General features: G+C 37.2%; 1 protein-coding gene across 5 annotated transcripts in view; it reads right to left on the reverse strand.

Annotated features, from left to right (window-relative positions):
* Nucleotides 1-21,486, reverse strand: part of ZDHHC15 (zDHHC palmitoyltransferase 15) — a 156,148-nt gene that overhangs the window by 84,296 nt on the left and 50,366 nt on the right. For all 5 annotated transcript variants that reach the window (XR_012374799.1, XR_012374800.1, XR_012374796.1 and 2 more), the window contains exon 3: nt 10,384-10,478. Coding sequence is in view for 1 of the 5 variants with exons in the window: in XM_025883901.2 (XP_025739686.1) it covers nt 10,384-10,478 (95 nt within the window). In the remaining 4 variants the exon portion in view is untranslated. The remainder of the gene's footprint in view (nt 1-10,383; nt 10,479-21,486) is intronic.

The raw sequence follows: 21,486 nt of genomic DNA on the forward strand, positions 1-21,486 counted from the left end.
AAAGAAATAAAAGCTATTCAAATTGGCAAAGAAGAAGTCAAATTCTCTCTCTTTGCAGATGACATGATACTTTATGTGGAAAACCCAAAAGACTCCACCCCCAGAATACTAGAACTCATATAGGAATTCACTAATGTGGCAGGATACAAAATCAATGCACAGAAATCAGTTGCCTTCTTATACCCTAACAATGCAACTGTAGAAAGAGAAATTAGAGAAACAATTCCATTTACAATAACACCAAAAACCATAAAATACCTCAGAATAAACCTAACCAAAGAGGTAAAGGATCTATACTCTAGGAACTAGAGAACACTCATGAAAGAAATTGAAGAAGACACAAAAAGATGGAAAAACATTCTATGCTCATGGATTGGAAGAATAAACATTGTTAAAATGTCTATGCTACCCAGAGCAATCTAGACCTTCAATGCCATCCTGATCAAAATTCCAATGACATTTTTCAAAGTGCTGGAACAAAAACCCTAAAATTTGTATGCAATCAGAAAAGACCCCAAGTCACCAAGGAAATGTTGAAAAAGAAAAACGAAGTTGGGGGCATCACATTGCCCGATTTCAAGCTATATTACAAAGCAGTGATCACCAAGACAGCATGGTACTGGCACAAAAACAGACATATAGACTGATGGAACAGAATAGAGAGCCCAGATATGGACCCTCAACTCTATGGTCAAATAATCTTTGACAAAGCAGGAAAAAACATGCAATGGAAAAAAGACAGTCTCTTCAATAAATGGTGCTGGAAAATTGGACAGCCACATGCAGAAAAATGAAACTCGACCATTCTCTAACACCATACACAAAGATAAACTCAAAATGCATGAAAGACCTCAATGTGAGACAGGAATCCATCAAAATCCTAGAGGACAACATAGGCAGTAACCGCTTTGACATCGGCCACAGCAACTTCTTTCAAGATACATCTCCAAAGGCTAGTGAAACAAAAGCAAAAATGAACTCTTGGGACTTCATTAAGATAAAAAGCTTCTGCACAGCAAAGGAAACAGTCAACAAAACAAAGAGGCAACCCACAGAATGGGAGAAGATATTTGCAAATGACACTACAGATAAAGGGCTGGTATCCAAGATCTATAAAGAACTTCTCAAACTCAACACCCAAAAAACAAATAATCACATCAAAAAATGGGCAGAAGACATGAACAGACACTTTTCCAAAGAAGATATACAAATGGATAACAAACACATGAAAAAATGTTCATCATCATTAGCCATCTTTTTGTTGTCTGTTTCTATACACCCATAATGAAGCAGCAGAAAGAGAAATTAAGAATGCATTCCCATTTAAAATTGCACCTAAAATAATAAAATGCCTAGGAATAAACTTAATGAAGGAATTGAAAGACCTGTATTTGGAAAAGTATAAAATAATGATGAAAAAAATTGCAGGTGACACAAACAAATGGAGAGATACTCCACGCTCATGGATTGGAAGAACAAATATTGTTAAAATGTCTATACTACCCAAAGCAATCTAGAGATTTAATGCAATCATTACCAAAATACCAATAGCATTTTTCACAGAACTACAATAAATAATTCTAAAATTTGTGTGTAACCACAAAAGACCAAGAATAGACAAAGCAATCTTAATAAAGGAAAACAAATCTGGAGGTATCACAACTCTAGACTTCATGTTATCTTACAAAGCTGTAGTAATCAAAACAGGACAAAAATAGATATAAGGATCAATGAACAGAAACAAACACATGATTGTGTGGTCAATTAAGCTTTGAGAAGAGAGGCAAAAATATGCAATGGGGAAAAGACAGTCTCCTCAACATATAGTGTTGAGAAAACTGGGCAGCAAAATGCAGAAGAATGAAGCTGGACCACTTTCCTACACCATACACAAAACAAATTCAAAGTGGATTAAAGACCTAAATATGAAACCTGAAGCCATAAAAATCCTAGAAGAGAGCACAGGCAGTAATTTCTCTGACCTTGGGAGTATCAGCATTTTTCTCAATATGTCTCTTAAGGCAAGGGAAATAAAAGCAAAAATAAACTATTGGGACTACATCAAAATAAAAAGTTTCTACACAGCAAAGGAAACAATCAATAATACTAAAAGACAACCTATTGAATGGGAGAAGATACGTGCAAATGATGCATCTGATAAAGGGTTAGTATTTAAAATGTATAAAGAACTTATATAACTCAACATCCAAAAAATAAATAATCCGATTAAAAGTGGGCAGAAGGCATGAAGAGACATTTCGCCAAAGAAGACATCTAGATGGCCAAGAGACACATGAAAAGATGTTCATCATCACTTACCATCAGGGAAAAGCAAATCAAAACTACAGTGAGAGAGGAGTTAAGATGGTGGAGGAGTATGGGGACCCTAAGTTTGTCTGGTCCCTGGAATACAACTAGATAGTGATCAAATCATTCTGAACATCCAAGTAATTAATCAGATATCTGAGAAAATAAATGCTGCAAGTCTACCAGTAATCAAGCAACCACCCTTTGGAAGGTAGAGGAGGTGGGGAGACTTGAATCCCATGTGATATACCTGAGGATAAAGCGGAGGGAAGGGAGCCTGCTTAAGGAAGCTACCACAAAGTATTATAAAAGGTGGAGTGCAAGCAAAGGAAACAGTCAACAAAACTAAGAGGCGACCCACGGAATGGGAGAAGGTATTTGCAAATGACATTACAGATAAAGGGCTGGTATCCAAGATCTATAAAGAACTTCTCAAACTCAACACCCAAAAAAAACAAACAACCTAGTCAAGAAATGGGCAGAAGACAGGAACAGACACTTCTCCAAAGAAGACATACAAATGGCTAACAGACACATGAAAAATGTTCAACATCAATAGCCATCAGGGAAATACAAATCAAAACCACAATGAGATACCACCTCACACCAGTTAGAATGGCAAAAATTAACAAGACAGGAAACAACAAGTGTTGGCGAGGATGTAGAGAAAGGGGAACCCTCTTACACTGTTGGTGGGAATGCAAGCTGGTGCAGTCACTCTGGAAAACAGTATGGAGGTTCCTCAAGAAGTTAAAAATAGAGCTACCCTATGACCCAGCAATTGCACTACAAGTTATTTACCCCAAAGATACAGACATAGTGAAAAGAAAGGGCACATACACCCCAATGTTCATAGCAGCAATGTCCGCAATAGCCAAACTGTGGAAAGAGCCGAGATGCCCTTCAACAGATGAATGGATAAAGAAGATGTGGTCCATATATACAATGGAATATGACTCAGCCATCAGAAAGGATGAATACCGAACTTTCACATCAACATGGATGGGACTGGAGGAGATTATGCTATATGAACTAAGTTAAGCAGAAAAAGACAATTATATGGTTTCCCTCATATATGGAACATAAGCAATAGCATGGAGGACCATAGGGGAAGGGAGGGAAAACTGAACAGGAAGAAATCAGAGAGGGAGACAAACCATGAGAGACTGGACTCCAAGAAAGAACCTGAGGGTTACAGAGTGGAGGCGTGTTGGGGGGAATGGGGTAATCAGGTGATGGGCATTAAGGAGGGCACGTGTGGTGATGAACACTGGGTGTTATATGCAGGTAATGAATTGTTGAACACTACATCAAAAACTAATGATGTATTATATGTTGGCTAATTGAACATAATAAAAGCAGTGGCGTGCAAAATCATAACTTTTATAAGTCTGTTACAGAGGGGGATGTGACTGGCTTAAAGGTGCTCAGGTGGTGAAGTGGGGCAGAATCCCAGGTGTGATAGCATGGTGGGAGGATCCCTGGGGTCACAAGAAGAATGGGTGATGCCTGACTGTGGCAGAGTTCCCAGGCATAAGAGCAGGGAAGCCGTTTGCGAACAGGGCATGCAGGTTCCACCTTTGTGCTCTGTATTGCCATAAACTGCAAACCCCTGGACAGTCGTGCCACCCCTTTCCTGGGAAGGGTCCAGCAAAAGGCAGAAGCGTGCTGAGATACACCCCCTTCCCCAGGAGGAAAAGCAGTGGTCCAAGCGGCAAGAGGCCATAAATTTGGAGTTTTAAAACTCAGTCACGTGACTGAGATAAAAATGCTTGGTCACAGGCCAGGTGAACACAGTTCTGATGGAAACCGGTGAGATAAGAGTGATTAATTGCTATTCTGTGAGGGCTCACTGAAGAGTGGAGGGCAAGAATTTTCAGCTTCAGGGCTGGAAGGTAGGGTGCAGCCATATTCAGTGCACCCATGAGCCCTGAAAACCTTCAGGGAGCAAAACAGTGCCACCTAGTGGAGTCTAGAGCTGCTTACACCAAATCCTGCCTCTGCATATGGGAGGTGATTTTCCACTAGGGTAAGTCCACCTGAGAATCAGTGCAACAGGCCCCTCCCCCAGAGGACCAGCACAAACAACTCACTCTCACCAAAATTATGGTTTATAGAGGGCTGGATAGCTTCAGCTCTTGGGAAAAACAGTATACAGCATTCTTTGTATTTTCATTCTTTAGTCTTTGAGTATTATTTTTTCAGTTATTTTCTTACTTATTTTTTTCAGTTCATTTTTAATCTTTTATAATTTAAATTTTTATATATAGCTTATATATATTATTTTTGGTTTGCTCTCATTGTATTATATATATGTTTTCTTTTTCTTTCTGACTTTGGGATCTAGTTTCTTTCAACAAATGGATCAAAACACATCCAGGATCTAATCTAAGTTTTTGTTGTTGTTTTCTTTCTTTCTTCTTTTCTTTCCCAGACAAAATGACAAGATGGAGAAATTCACACCAAAAGAAAGAACAGGAGGTAGTACTCACTGCCAGGGATCAATACTGATATAAGTAAGATGTCTGACTAGAATTAAAAATAATGATTATAAAGATACTAGCTGGGCTTGAAAAAAGCATAGAAGATACTAGAGAATCCTTTACTATAGAGATAAAAGAACTAAAATCTAGTCAGGGTGAAATTAAAAATGTTATTACCGAGATACAGTCCAAAGTGGAGGGCATAAAAACAAGAATGAACAAAGCAGAAGAGGGAATCAGTGACACAGAAGATAAAATGATAGAAATAAGGACGTTGCACAGAAGAGGGAAAGAAACCTATTAGATCATGAAGGTAGACTAAGGGAACTCAGTGAATCAACAAAGTGAAATAATATTCATATTATAGGAGTGTTAGAAGATGAGTGGGAGAAAGGTGCAGAAGGTTTATTGGAACAAATTATAGCTGAGAACTTCCCTAATCTGTGGAAGGAAACAGGCATTCAAGTCCAGGAAGCACAGAGAACCCCCTCAAAATCAACAAAATAGGTCAACACCTCAACATATTATAGTGAAGCTTATATACTGCAAAGATAAAGAGAAAATTCTGAAAGCAGCTCTGGGGAAAAGAGGTCCTTAACATACAAGGGTAGACATATAAGGCTGGCAGCAGACCTGTCCACAGAGACCTGGCAGACCAGAAAGGACTGGCATGACATATTCAATGTGCTAAATGGGAAAAATATGCAGCTAAATGTCATTCAGAATAGAAGGGGAGATAAAGAGTTTCCAGGAAAAACAAAAACTAAAGGAATTTATATATTTTTAAAGATTTTATTTATTTACTAGAGTGAGAGACAGCGCACAAGTTGGGGGGAACGGGCAGAGGGAGAGGGAAAAACAGACTCCCCGCTGAGCAGTAAAACTGACATGGGGCTCGATCGCAGGATCATAACCAGAGCTGAAGATAGACACTTAACCAACTGAGTCACCCAGGCACCCCCAAAACTAAAGGAATTTGTAAACATCAAATCAGTGCTACAAGAACTATTAAAGGGGATACGTTGAGCAGAGAGAGAGCCCATTAGTAACAGAGACCAGAAAGGAACAGACAAATTCTACAGGAACAGTGACTTTACAGGTAATACAATGGAACTAAATTCATATCTTTCAATAATTACTCTAAATGTAAATGGCCCCAATGCTCCAATCAAAAGAAATAATGTATCAGAATGGATAAAATAAAGAAGACCCACCAATAAGAGACTCATTTTAGACCCAAAGACACCTCCAGATTGAAAGTGAGGGTGTGGAAGACCATTTATCATGCTAATGGACATCAAAAGAAAGCTTGAGTAGCCATCCTTATATCAGACAAACTAGATTTTAAACAAAAGACTGTAGTAAGAGATGAAGAAGGACACTATATCATAATAAAGGTTCTATCCAACAAGAAGATCTAACAATTGCAAATATTTATGCCCCCAAGTTGGGAGCAGATAAGTATATAAACCAATTAAAAACAAAATTAAAGAAACACATCAACAATAATACAATAATAGTAGGGGACATTAACACCCCACTCACAGCAATGGACAGATCATCTAAGCAGAAGATCAACAAGGAAACAAGGGCTTTGAATGACACACTGAACCAAATAGATTTCAATGATATAGTCAGAGCATTTCATCCTAAAAAAGCAGAACAGAAATTTTTCTCGAGTGCACATGGAACATTCTCCAGAACAGATGACATACTGGGTCACAAATCAAGTCTCAACCAGTACAAAAAAACTGAGATTATACCCTGCATATTTTCAGATCACAATGCTATGAAACTTGAAGTCAACCACAAGAAGAAATTTTGAAAGACCACAAATACATGGATGTTAAAGAACATCCTACTAACGAATGAATGAGTCAACCAGGAAATTAAAGAACAATTAAAAAAATACATGGATGCAAATGAAAATGAAAACACGACAGTTCAGAACCTTTGGGATGCAGCAAAGGTGGTCCTAAGAGGGAAGTATATAGCAATACAGGCCTTTCTCAAGAAACAAGAAAAGTCTCACACATACAACCTAACCTTACACCTAAAGGAGCTGGGAAAAAAAACAGCAAATAAAGCCTAAATCCAGCAGGAGAAGAAAAATACTAAAGATTAGAGAAGAAATCAAAGATATAGAAATAAAAAAACAGTAGAAAAGATCAATGAAACTAGGATCTGGTTCTTTGAAAGAATTAATAACATTGATAAACCCCTAGCCAGATTTTTCAAAATGGAAAGAGAAAGGACCCAAATAAATGAAATCATGAATGAAAGAGGAGAGATCACAACCGACACTGAAGAAATACAAACAAATATAAGAGAATATTATAAGAAATACAAACACATATAAGAGAATATTATGAGCAATTATATGCCAAACAATTAGGCAATCTGGAAAATATGGATGCATTCTTAGAAACATATAAACTACCAAAACTGAAACAGGAATAGAAAACCTGAACAGACCTATAACCAGGAAAGAAATTGAATCAGTCATCAAAAATCTTCCAAGAAATAGGTGTCCAGGACCGGATGGCCTCCCAGGGGAATTCTACCAAACACTGGAAGAAGAATTAATACCTATTCATCTGAAACTTTTCCAAAAGATAGAAATAGAAAGAAAACTTCCAAACTCATTCTATGAGGCCAGCATTACCTTGATCCCAAAATCAGACAAAGACTCCACCAAAAAGAATTACAGACCAATATCCCTGATGAACATGGATGCAAAAATTCTCACCAAGATACTAGCTAATAGGATCCAACAATACATTAAAAAGATTCTTCACCATGACCCAGTGGAATTTATTCTTGGGCTGCAGGGGTGTTTCAGCATCCACAAATCAATCATTGTGATACATCATATCAATAAAAGAAAGGACAAGAACCCCATATGATCCTCTTAATAGATGCAGAAAAATCATTTGACAAAATACAGCATCCTCTCTTGATAAAAACCCTCCAAAATGTAGGGATAGAGGGAACATACCTCAACATCATAAAGGCATATACAAAAGACCCACAACTTTTTTGTCTTGAGGTCAGGAATATGACAGGGTTGTCCACTCTTACCACTGTTGTTCAACATAGTACAGGAAGTCCTAGCCTCAACAATCAGACAATAAAAAGAAATAGAATACATCCAAATTGGCAAAGAAGTCAAACTTTCACTCTTCACAGACAACATGATAGTCTACCTAGAGAACCTAAAGACTACCCAAAAATTGCTAGGACTGATACAGGGATTCAGCAAAGTTGCAGGATATAAAGTCAACCCACAGAAGTCTGTTGCATTTCTATACACTAACAATGAGGCAGCAGAGAAATCAAGGAATCGATCCCATTTACAACTGCACCAAAAACCATTACATACCTAGGAATTAACCTAACCAAAGAGATAAAAGATCTGTACTCTGAAAACTATAGAACACTTATGAAAGAAATTGAGGAAGACACAAAAAATGGAAAAACATTCCATGCTCATGGATTGGAAGAATAAATATTGTTAAAATGTGTATGCTACACAAAGCAATCTGCACATCCAGGGCAATCCCCACCAAAATACTGCCAGCATTTTTCACACAGCTGGAACAAACAATCTTAAAATTTGTATGGAATCTGAAAAAACTGCGAAATAGCCAAAGGAATGTTGAAAAAGAAAACCAAAGCTGGAGGCATCACAATTCCAGACTGCAGGTTGTATTACAAAGTTGAAATTATTGAGACAGTATGGTGCTGGTATAAAAACAAACACATATATCAATGGAATAGAATAAAGAACCCAGAAATGGATTCTCAACTCTATTGTTAGTTAATGTTTGATAAAGCAGGAAAGAATATCCATTTGAAAAAAGAGTCTCTTCAACAACTGATCTTGGGAAAATTGGACAGCCACATGCAGAAGAATGAAACTGGACCACTTTCTTAGAGCATACACAAAGATAAACTCAAAATGGATGAAAGACCTAAATGTGGGACAGGAATCCATCAAAATCCTAGAGGAGAACACAGACAGCAACTTATTTGACCTTGGCTACAGTAACTTCTTGCTAGACAGGTCTCCAAAGACAAAGGAAACAAAAGCAAAAGTGAACTATTGGGACTTCATCAAGATAAAATGCTTCTGCACAGCAAAGGAAACAATCAACAAAACCAAAAGACAATGGACAGAATAAAGATATTCACAAATGACATCTCAGATAAAGGGCTAATATCCAAAATCTATAAAGAAATTATCAAACTTAACACCCAAAAAACAAATAATCCGGTCAAGAAATGGGCAGAAGACATGAACAGACAGAATATGTCCAAATTGGCAAAGAAGTCAAACTTTCACTCTTCACAGACAACATGATAGTCTACCTAGAGAACCTAAAGACTCCAAAGAACACATACAAATGACTATCGTGAAAAAATTTGGACATCATTCAGCATCAGGGAAATATAAATCAAAACCACAATGAGATATCACCTCATACCTGTCAGAATGGCTAAAATTAACAACACAAGAAACAACAGATGTTGGTGAGGATGCAGAGAAAGGGAACTTTCTTACACTGTTGGAGGAATGCACACTGGTGCAGCTACTCTGGAAAACAGTATGGAGGTTCCTCAAAAAGTTAAAAATAGAACTACCCTACTACCTAGCAATTGTACTGCTAGGTATTTATCCAAAGGATACAAAAATATTGATTTGAAGGGGCACATGCACCCCAATGTTTATAGCAGTAGTGTCCCCAATAGCCAAAATATGGAAAGAACCCAGATGTCCATTGACAGATGAATGGATAAAGAAGATGTGGTGTGTGTGTATATATATACATATATATATATATATGTATATATATACACACGGGAATATATATATATATATATATATATATATATATATACACACAAAGGAATATTATTAGCTATCATAAAGAATGAAATCTTACCATTTGCAATGATGTGAATGGAACTAGAGGGTATTATGCCAAGCAAAATAAGTCATCAGAGAAAGACAAATACCATATGATTTCACTCATATGTGGAATTTAAGAAACAAAACTGATGAAAATAGGGGAAGGGAAGGGAGAATAAAATAAGATGAAACCAGAGAGGGAGACAAACCATAAGAGACTCTTAACTATAGGAAACAAACTGAGGGTTGCTGGGGGGAGGTGAGTGGGAGATGGGGTAACTGGGTGAAGGGCTTTAAGGAGGACAGTTGATGTAATGAGCACTGGATGATATATGTTATTGATGAATCACTAAATTTTACTCCTGAAGCTAATAATATATTACATGTTAACTAAATTGAATTGAAATAAAAATAAAAAAATAATTATATCACTAATTCAAACAGTGGTTTCTTAGTCTTCAAAGTATCTATGGCCAGTGATTTTGCAATAGATTATCCTTCTATAGACTATCCTACCCTTAATTTACCTTTATCACTAAGAGGCCTTTTTAAAGATTATCCTGAATCTCTCTTCTGTAAATGAAGGTTATTTGCTTCTTTTTTCAACTTCTTGTTTTTGTTTTGTTTTGCATTTCTGCTTGCCTGTCTCTTTAGCCTTTAGGAAGTAACCATGATTCTTACCTTTTGATTTGGCTGTTGTGGGAGTGTAAATATAGACTTCCAGTAGGTCCAGGTAAAGAACACAAAGATGGCATGGTAAAATATGAGGTAGATAACTGAAATTTAAGAGAAAAAAAATCAGTGTTCATATTATCTTTTTTGTCCATTTCTAGCAGTTCAGAAAGACATAAAACTAGACCACAAATTTCTGTTTTGTTTTCTTATTACCAAGTATTTTCTATTGTTATTATAAAATGTTAATTCTTACCTTTTCCCCATGAAGTGACAGAAATAGGTTACAGTGCCAAATTTTCAGTGAGACCTTCTGGAAGTTGTATGTTTTAAAAGTTGCCATGTGATTCTAAAACTAAAGGGGAAATGTTCTTTATGACAATGTGAGGGAAGCTACCATAGCCACTTATCATTATCTCTGCCACTGTAGGTGCTAAAAGATGATAATGATAGTATTTGCACAACACTATAGAGTTTACAACATGATTTCATAATATTATCTCATTTTATTGTTTCAATAACTTTGTGAGATAGGTAATAGGATAGGGACAGTTGGTTATCAGGAATAGCTGATTATCCAAAGTGATACAGCTACATTATAATGTATCCAGGTCTTAAACACAGGATTACTGACTATAAATCACAAATTCTTTTCAGTAACCTCAAAGACTATATGTTCATTTTCTTTTTGCAAGCAATCTGGATTCATATTTATTGAAGGCAGTAGTTAGAGACATCTTTTCCAGCACTAGAAAGCAAGGTTCTACGTGGCTGCATAACTTAATCTGGTTAGAGCCACATCCCGGGACGAAGGCTAGTAGGGGAATAATCTTCAGTCCTAATTTTACATTAAAAACACTATTAAACTTAACATAAATATGACAGTGAACTTTCACTTCAGCATCAACATTGTTAAGGTAATTATGTACAGAGCAGTCACTTTCAACTTTGTTAAACTAATAAAACATGACAATGTCTTCAGATTATATGCTTTTTTGAAATGTGAGTTGTATCTACGATAGTTGTAAAAGTTGCTTCTACTGCTCATCTTTTTATACTCTTTGTCTCTTGGATAGCTTTTCTTTTTTTTTAAGATTTTATTTATTTATTTGACAGAGAGAGAGAGAGAGCACAAGTAGGCAGAGAGGCAGGCAGAGGGAGAGGGGGAAGCAGACTCTCCACTGAGCAGGGACCGTGATGTGGGGCTCGATCCCAGGACACTGGGATCATGACCTGAGCCGGAGGTAGCCCCTTAACCGACTGAGCCACCCAGGCGCCCCTTGGATAGCTCTTCTGATATCAGAAATTTCACTATTCTCCACATAGGCCATTATAAGACTGATGGTCACTTTACTGTTTCATTGTGAGTTCTCATGTGGCAAGGTGTTATTACCTCAATCAGAAAGACTCAAGGGAATGATGACTCAAGACCAAGTTAATAGGGCTGAGTGCCTTATACATATATAGTTGAATTGAAAAAGCTGTACTCTCTTAGCCCAGTGCTCCTAGTCTTATATAATTCCTTTTTTATTGTGCTTCATTTGTGTAATTATGAAATCTCATTTTCAAATTCAAGCAATTTAAAGTAAAAAGTAAAATCTACCACACACATACATCTAGCCTCCCACCTCCCCCTCTTAGGGCATTAATACCTGTCTGCTGTTTGGTGTGTATCGGTACAGATCTTTTGATTTTTATGTGTTTATATGAATATATGAACACAATATAAATATGGAAATTTTGTAATATTTAAAAATTTTTTCATTGTATTTCTTTTGAAAGGTAATACATTCACAAAATTCAAAATTTGAAGGCATAAAATAGTACACAGTGAAAAGTTTCCCTTCCATCCCTGTCCCTCAGCCACCAAGTTTCCTTCCTAGAAGCAACAAATGTTATGGTTTCATGACTTCATTCTGTACCCTTTTATATTTTATACATATAAAAGCCCTGAAACAGTGTGTTTTTTTTCACACAAATAGTAGTATTCTATTCACGGTTTCATACCAATTACTTTTTCATCATCTATAAGTTGGAAATCATTCTATTTAATATAACTTGCAAAGAGTAAGCTTCTCACTTTCTTTAAAAATGTTGCAAGGATTTTCATTGCATCAACATGCCATAATTTAACCGAAGTGTTTCTGATGAAAATTTAGTTTTTTCCTGTTCTCTTGCTACTACAAATAATGCTGTAATAAAAAAACTTTGTATATATGTCATTGGCACATATACTAAATCTATAGGGTCAGTTCCTTAAAGTGGGATTGCTAGGCCCAAACATAGGCCTTTTGGCAGATAATGTCAAACTGCCACTTAAAAAAAAAAGTTTTTTTCTGGTGTAGGGGAACCATAAGTTTCCACAGGACCACTCAGGTGATATTCAGGACAGGCATGTCCAGGCATTGCAGGGAAGAACCACGAGGGGAGCACTCACATGAGGGAAGCATGGGGATCCTGCTCACATGGAACCCACTGAACTCCCACCCACCTATCCACTGACACCTTCCTGCTGCTGCCCCACCCATGCACCCTCCCACACCTGTTCTGTGGCTGGGCACCAGAAGGTTCCACGTGGCCACTCACTGGGTTGTGGATCCCCAAGTCCTGTGATCAGTGTTGGGGTGGTATAGTGAGCAAGACTGGTTGGAAGGGACCTCAGATATCACCTGCTCCAACCCTTATTTCACAGGTTCAATTAAAGTACCTACAAGGGTCTGTTACACTCTGTCATCTCCCTGGTGGTTTCAGGTCACAGCAGAGTGAGGATATCAAAGTTCCATATGTATCACCCCACAAACTAGAAATCTTTTCATCTTTATAGTAAAAATTCACTTGGGGAAGAGGGAAGATAGTGGTGGAGTAGGAAGACCCTAAGCTCATTTCAACTCCTGAACACAACTAAATAACTATCAAATCATCATAAATAGCCCAGAAATAGACCAGAAGCCTGACAGAACAAACTACACAACTATAGGGAGAGAAGAGGCCACATCAAAGAAGGTAGTAACTGTGGAAATGTGGTTTAGGGGGAAAAGGATTGTGGGTGCTGTGGAGGGGAGATGTGGTCATGGAGAAGAGAGAGGGAGAGAGAAAGAGAGAGAGGAGCAGACAGGGGGATGCAAAAGGAGAAGGTTTCCCCAAAGCCATTGGCTTAGAAAATGAGAGGGGCTGAATTTAGTGAGTTCATGCAACCAGCAGGGCTTAAATCCTAGAGCTTTAGGGACACCTGGGTGATTCAGTCGTTTAAGCATCTGCCTTCAGCTCAGGTCATGATCCCAAGGTCCCGGGATCGAGTCCCGAGTCCCGAATCAGGCTCCTTGCTCAGCAGGGAGCCTGCTTCTCCTTCTGCCTGCTGCTTCTCCTGCTTGTTCTCTCTCTCTCTCTCTCTCTGACAAACAAATATATATATATAAAGCCTAGAGCTTTAAAGGTCGACAGGCTTGACTGGGATAGAGCTTGAAGAACAAGTGCTGCTCTTGGAGAGAAGGCAAGCACACAAACTGGGAGTAGACAGCATGAAAACAATGATTTGAAGAACACCTGGGACACAAAAGGGGGAGATTTATTTACTCTACTTGGAACACATCTCTGGGAGAAAGTGTTTGCAAGACCCCTCCCCAGGAACAAAGGAGCTGGATGGTGGCATTTCCCTCCTCCTCTCCTCAGCATAAACACAAAGCCATGTACAGGAAGCAGTGCAGAATTGACACTGGCTGCCTAACATGCTTACACCAAGCCCTTCACCCTTGCACTCTGATGGGACTGCCTTTCTCAGTCACGCTTGCCTCAGTCTCAGCAGAATGGGCCCCTCCCCAGAAGACCAGAACAAATTCCTGCCCACACCATGTGTCCCAACCAGAGAGTTCTGCAGGACTTCAGTTCTGGTAGAAGGGGTGTCAGGTTTCATTTCATAAGCAGACCAGAGCACATCTAGTTAAAACTCACCACATTCAGACTAGGGACCAAACACTGCACACAGCAGGCAAGGAGAGCCTCTGCAGACTGGCTTGAAGGAAGTGCAGACAAAACACAACAGCAGAGTACAAGCAACACACACCAGAGACACTCCCTGAAGTGCCAGGCCCTTTGCACGACATGACCTCTTCTTCATAATGCCATTACTTTCAGGACCAGGAGACATAACTGGCTTTTCTAACACAAAGAAGAAGGCAGAGACTTAGATAGAATGCCAAGACAGGAAGGTATCCTAAATGAAAGAACAATATAAGGCCATGGCCAGAGATGTAAGTGAAACAGATATAAGTAACATGCCTGCTGGAGAATTTAAAGCAACAATCATAAGGATACTCACTGGGCTTGAGAAAAGAATAGAAGACATCAGTGAGACCTTTACCACAGAGATCAAAGAGTTAAAAAAGAATGAATCAGAGATGAAGAATGCAATAAACAAGATGGGAAACAGGCTCGAAGCAATGAACAGTAGACTGGAAGAAGTGGGAATGATGCAGCATAGAACAATATAATGGAAACAACGAAGCTGAACACAAGATAGGAACACTTAATGCAACATGAGAAGAGACTTAGGGATTTCAGAGACTCCATCAAACATAATGACATTCATATTATAGGAGTCCCAGAAGAAGAAGAAGAGACAAAAGGGGGCAGAGAATTCATTCGAGGAAATAATAGCTGAAAACTTCCCAAATCTGGAGAAGAAACAGATACCAGATTTAGGAGGCACAAAGAACTCCCATCAAAATCAATAAAAGCAGGCCAACACCAAGACATATTGTAATTAAATTTGCAAACTATAGCAATAAAGAAAAAAATCTTAAAAGCAACAAGAAAAAAGAAGCCCTTGTCAAGGGAAGACCCATAAGGCTAGCTGGAGACTTCTCAACAGAAACTTGGAAAGCCAGAAAGGAGTGGCATGATATGTTCAAAGTGCCAAATGGGAAAAATCTGCAACCAAGAATACTCTATCCAGCAAGGCTATCATTCAGAATAGAAGGAGAGATAAAGAGTTACACAAAGAAAAACTAAAGGAATTTGTTACACTAAATCTGCCCTGCAAGAAATATTAAAAGGGACGCTTTGAGGGCAAAGGAGAACCCAAAAGTGACAAAGACAAGGAAGGATCAGAGAAATCACCAGAATCAATGACAAAACAAGTAATAAAATGGCACTAAATACAATCTACCAATAATTACTTTGTAAATGGCCTAAATGCTGAATAAAAAGACAGGGTGTCAGGATGGATGAAAGAAAAAAAACAAGACCCATCTATATGTTGTCTACAAGAGACTCATTGTAGACCTGAAGACACCTGCAGATTGAAAATGAGGGATAGAGAAATATTTATCACGCAAATGGATGTCAAAAGAAAGCCAGAGTAGCAATAGTTATATCAGACAAGCCAGATTTTAAAACAGACTGGAAAAAAAGAGACGAAAAAGGGCACTATATCATAATAAAGGGGACAATCCAACAAGATCTAACAATTATAAATATTTATGCACCCATATGGGAGCACCCAAATAAATAAAACAATAACAAACATAAAGAAACTAATTGATTATAATATAAAAATAGTGGTGGACTTAACCTCCCAGTTACATCAATGGATAGATCATCTAAACAGAAAGTAAAGAAGGGAACAATGGCTTTGAATGGCACACTGGACCAGATGGAATTAACAGATATATGCAGAATATTCCATACTAAAACAGCAGAATACACATTCTTTTCAAAAGCACATGGGTCATTTTACAGATTAAATCACATACTAGGTCACAAATCAGGCCTCAATAAATACAAAAAGACTGAAGTCATATCATGATCTTTTCTGATCACAACAGTATGAAACTAGAATTCAACCACAAGAAAAAATGTGGAAAGACCACAAATACATGGAGGTTAAACAACATGCTACTAAACAATGAATGGGTCAACCAGGAAATCAAAGAAGAAATAAAAACATCATAGGAAAATGAAAGCACGATGGTTCAAAACCTTTGGGATGCGGGAAAATGATCACAAGAGGGACATGCATGCCCAAACAGGCCTAATTCAAGAAGCAAGAAAAACCTCAAATGAACATAACCTTTCACCTAAAGAAAGTAGAAAAAGAACAACAACGCCTAAAGCCAGCAGAAAGAAGGTAAAAAGTAGAGCAGAAATAAATGATATAGAAACTAAAAAAGAAAACAAACAAAAAAACCACAAAAAAACCCCCATAGAACAGATCGATGAAAACAGGATCTGCTTCACTGAGAAAGTTAATAAAACTGATAACCCTCTAGCTAGACTTATCAAAAAGAAAAGGGAAAGGACTCAAATAAATAAAATCACAAATGAGAGAGAAGAAAGGATAACTAAGACCAGAGAAATACAAACATTATGTGAACAAACTGGACAACCTGGAAGAAATAGATAAATTCCTAAAAACATATAAGCTACCACAACTGAAACAGGAAGAAATAGAAAACACGAACATACCAATAACCAGCAAAGAAACTGAATCAGTAATCAAAAACCTCCCAACAAACAAAAGTCCAGGACCAGATGGCTTCACAGACAAATTCTACCAAACATTTATTTACTTTATTTTTTTGAAAGATTTTATTTATTTATTTGACAGAGAGAGAGAGAGAGAGAGAGAGGACAGCAGGGGGAGCAGCAGGCTGAGGGAGAGGGAGAAGCAGGCCCACCGAGCAGGGAGCCCAATGTGGAGCTAAATCCCAGGACCCCAGGATCCTGACCTGAGCCAAAGGCAGACGCCTAATGACTGAGCCACCCAGGTTCCCTCTACCAAACATTTAAAGAAGAGTTAATACCTATTCTTCTCAAACTATTAAAAAAAAAATAGAAGAGGAAGGAAATCTTTCAAATTCATTCTATGAGGACAGCATTATCCTGATACCCCAACCAGAAAAAGACAGTACAAAATAAGAGAACTACAGGCCAGTATCTCTGTGATGACCATACATGCAAAATTCCTCAACAAAATACTAGTAAACTGATTCTAACAATACATTAAAAAAAATCATTCGCCAGAATCAAATGGGATTTATTCACATGATGCAAGGGTGGTACAATATTCACAAATCAATCAACATTATACACCACATTAATGAAAGAAAGGATAAGGGGCACCTGGGTGGCTCAGTTGGTTAAGCATTGGGACTCCTGATTTCTGCTCAGGTCGTGATCTCAGGGTCATAAGATTGAGTCCCACGCTGGGCTATGCACTCAGCAGAGAGTCTGCTTGGGATTCTCCTCTCCCTCTCCCTCTGCCCCTCCTCCTGCTTGTTCTCTCTCTAAAAGTAAATAAATAAATCTTTAAAAAAATAATAAAAGAAAGGATAAGAATCATGTGATCATTTCAAAAGATGCAGAAAAAGAATTTGACAAAGTACAATATCCATTCATGATAAATACCCTCAACAAAGTAGGTTTACATGGAACATGCCTCAACACAATAAAAGCCATCTTATGAAAAACCCATAGCTAACATACTCAATGGGGAAAGACTAAGAGCTTTCCTGTACGTTCCTCTACGTTCAGGAACAACACAAGGGCATCCACTCTCACCACTGTTATTTAACATAGTATCTGAAGTCCTAGCCACAGCAATCTGAGAACAAAAAGAAATTAAAAGGCATCCAAGTTGGCAAGAAAGAAGTAAAACTTTCACTATTTGCACATGACATGATACTCTATACAGAAAACCTCAAAGACTCCACCAATAAACTATACTGATATATGATTTCAGTAAAGTCACAGGATACAAAATCAACCTACACAAATCTGTTGCATTTCCATACACCAATAATGAAGCATCAGAGAGAGAAATTAAGGAATCATTCCCATTTACAAGTATACCAAAAACCATAAGATACCTAGGAATAAACCTAACCAAAGAGGTGAAAGACCTGTACTGGGAAAACTATAAAATGCTGCTGAAAGAAACTGAAGAGGACACAAAGAAATGTAAAAACATTCCATGCCCATAGATTAGAAGAAAAAATATTGTTAAAATGCATATACTACCCAAAGCAATCTACACATTTAATGCAATCTCTATCAAAATACCAATAGCATTTTTCACAGAGCCAGAAAAAAACCATCATAAAATTTGTATTTGTAAAGACCCCAAATAGCCAAAACAACCTTGAAAAAGAAAAGCAAAGCTGGAGTCATCACAATTCCAGACTTCAAGTTATATTAGAAAACTAAAGTAATCAAAACAATATGATACTGGCACAAAAATAGACAAATAGATCAGTGGAACAGAATAGAAAACCCATAAATGAATCCATAAATATATGGTCAATTAATCTCTAACAAAGCAGGAAAGAATATCTAATGGGAAAAAGACAGTCTCTTCAACAAATGGTGCTGGGAATACTGGAGAGCATCATGCAAAAGAATGAAAATGGACCACGTTCTTACACCATACATAAAAATAAACTCAAAATGGATTAAAGACCTAATTGTGAGATAGGAGTCCATCAAAATCCTAGAAAAGAACACAGGCAATAACCTCTTTGACATTGGCCATAGCAACTTCTTTCTAGATATGTCTCCTAAGGCAAGGGAAACAAAAGCAAAAATAAACTACTGGGACTTCATCAAAATAAAAGCTTCTGCACAGTGAAGGAAACAACAAAACTAAAAGGCAACCTAGAGACTGGGAGAAGATATTTGCAAATGACATATGTAATAAAGGGTTAGTATCCAAAATATATAAAGAACTTATAAAACTCAACACCAAAAGAATGATTAGTCCAATTAGAAAATGGGCAGAAAACATGAATAGACATTTTCCAAAGAAGACATCCAGATGGCCAACAGACACATGAAAAGATGGTCAATATCACTTATCATCAGGGAAACGCAAATCAAAACTATAATGAGATATCACCTCACACCTGTCAGAATGGCTAACATTAACAACACAAGAAACAACAGGTGTTGGTGAGGATGTGGAGAAAGGGGAATTCTCTTGTATTGTTGATATGAATGTAAACTGTTGCAGCCACTGTGGAAAATAGTATGGAGGTTCTTCAAATTTAAAAACAGAACTGTTCTATGATCCAGTAATCACATTACTGGGTATTTACCCACAGAATACAAAAACACTAATTTAAAGGGACACATACATCCTTATGTTTATAGCATCATTATTCATAAGACCTAAATTATGTAAGCAACTCAGGTGTTCATCAGTTGATGAATGGATAAAGAAGTGGTATGTATATTTAATGGAATATTATTTAGCCATCAAAATGAATGAAATCTTGCCATTTGCAACAATGTGGATGGAACTAGAGGGTATTATGCTGAGGAAAATAAGTCAGAGAAAGACAAATACCACATGATTTCACTCATATGTGGAATTTAAGAAACAGAACAGATGAACATAGGGTAAGAGAAGAAAAAATAAAACAAGATAAAATCAAAGAGGGAGGCAAACTATAAAACACTCTTAACTACAGGAAACAAACAGGGTTGCTGGAGGGGAGGTGGGTAGGGCAATGGGGTAATTGGGTTATGGGTATTAAGGAGGCACTTGATGTAATGAGAATTGGGTGTTATATGTAATGATGAATCATTAAATTCTACCCCCTGAAACTAATAATACAGTATATGTTAACTAAATTTTGAATTTAAATTAAAAATTAAAAAAAACAAATAAGCAAAAAAGAGAGAGGCGAATCAAGAAACAGACTGTTAACTACAGAGAACAACCTGATAGCTATCAGAGAGGTAGTGGGTGGGGGGATGGGTTCAATAGATGATGGGGATTAAGGTGTGCCTATGTTGTGATGAGCACCAGGTGTTGTGTGGAAGTGTTGAATCACTATATTGTACACCTGTAACTAATATTACACTGTATGTTAACTAACTGGAATTTAAATAAAAGCTTAAATTTTTTTTCTTAGTTTACATTATCACCAATGAATAATAGTTACTCTTCCTCCAAAGCCTAGCCCTTGTGAAGTGTTACTGGAATTTTTGATCTTAGACAATACTTTAAAATTGTTAAGAGTCTCTTAACTATAGGAAACTGAGGGTTGCTGGAGGGGAGGTGGGTGAGGGGATAGGGTAACTGGGTGATGGGCATTAAGGAGGGCACTTCATGTAATGAGCACTGGGTGTTATATGCAACTGATAAGTCACTAAACTCTACCTCTGAAATCAATAATACACTACATGTTAATCGATTTCAAATAAAAATAAAAAATAAAAAAATTGTGTTATCTTTTCTCGCAGAGAATTTATTAAGATGTTACATGTATTATTTCATTTATTCCTCAAAAACACTACATGTAATTGATTTTTAATAAAAATAAAATTATTCTTTTGTGTTATCTTTTGCTATGGTTTTGTTTCTTTGATTTTATGAAGTTTATACAGGAAAGATTCCATGTCTATTTAAGTTAGAAGGGACATAAACTAACTCCTGTCCTTCAGTATGGAATGGGATTATGGAACTTCTGGTTGCAAAGAAATTAGGAGAAAATAACTTTCTTGTGCACCTCAAAGGTAATAAATCTCTGTAATTTCGTACCCCTGAATGTTGCAAACTAAACTCTTATACTTGATAGTGTTTTAAGGGTATTTATTTTTCTTCCAATGATTGAGATGGGAAGTGTGGGATTTTAAATTGTTCCAGCTAATACTACAAATTAACGACTGGTTTAATCATAAAATTTAAAACAGCTGACCCTCGTTCCTGTATTCCAATGTTTCACAGAAGTTATGAGTACTTTTTTTTAATAGATGGGTAGAAAATGAGGGATCATGAGGTTAAATGACTAAGTCAAAGTCAATTACTGGATTGGTAGAATATGGAATATAGTATAGATTTTATAAGAATCGTAGAGAACATACACCTGAAAAACATAACATTGTATGTTAATTGTAATTCAATTTTAAAAGAAAAAAATCTTAGAGAACATAGAGATCCTCTAGTTTAACCTCCTCATTTTATAGAGAAATAATTGAGGCACAGGTAGGGTATGTGACTTGATTAGGGTTACCTAGCAGAGTTATGGAAGCAAAGGAACCAGAATCCAGGCTGCTTCATTCTCAGTCCAAAGCTCTTTTCCTTGGAGCAGTGGGTCCCAAGTTTCAGTGTGC

Source organism: Callorhinus ursinus, unplaced genomic scaffold (genome assembly GCF_003265705.2).
Source record: "Callorhinus ursinus isolate GAN/ISIS: 27379988/994484 unplaced genomic scaffold, GSC_fseal_2.0 scaffold40, whole genome shotgun sequence".
In the NCBI taxonomy this organism is placed as follows: Eukaryota; Metazoa; Chordata; class Mammalia; order Carnivora; family Otariidae; genus Callorhinus; species Callorhinus ursinus.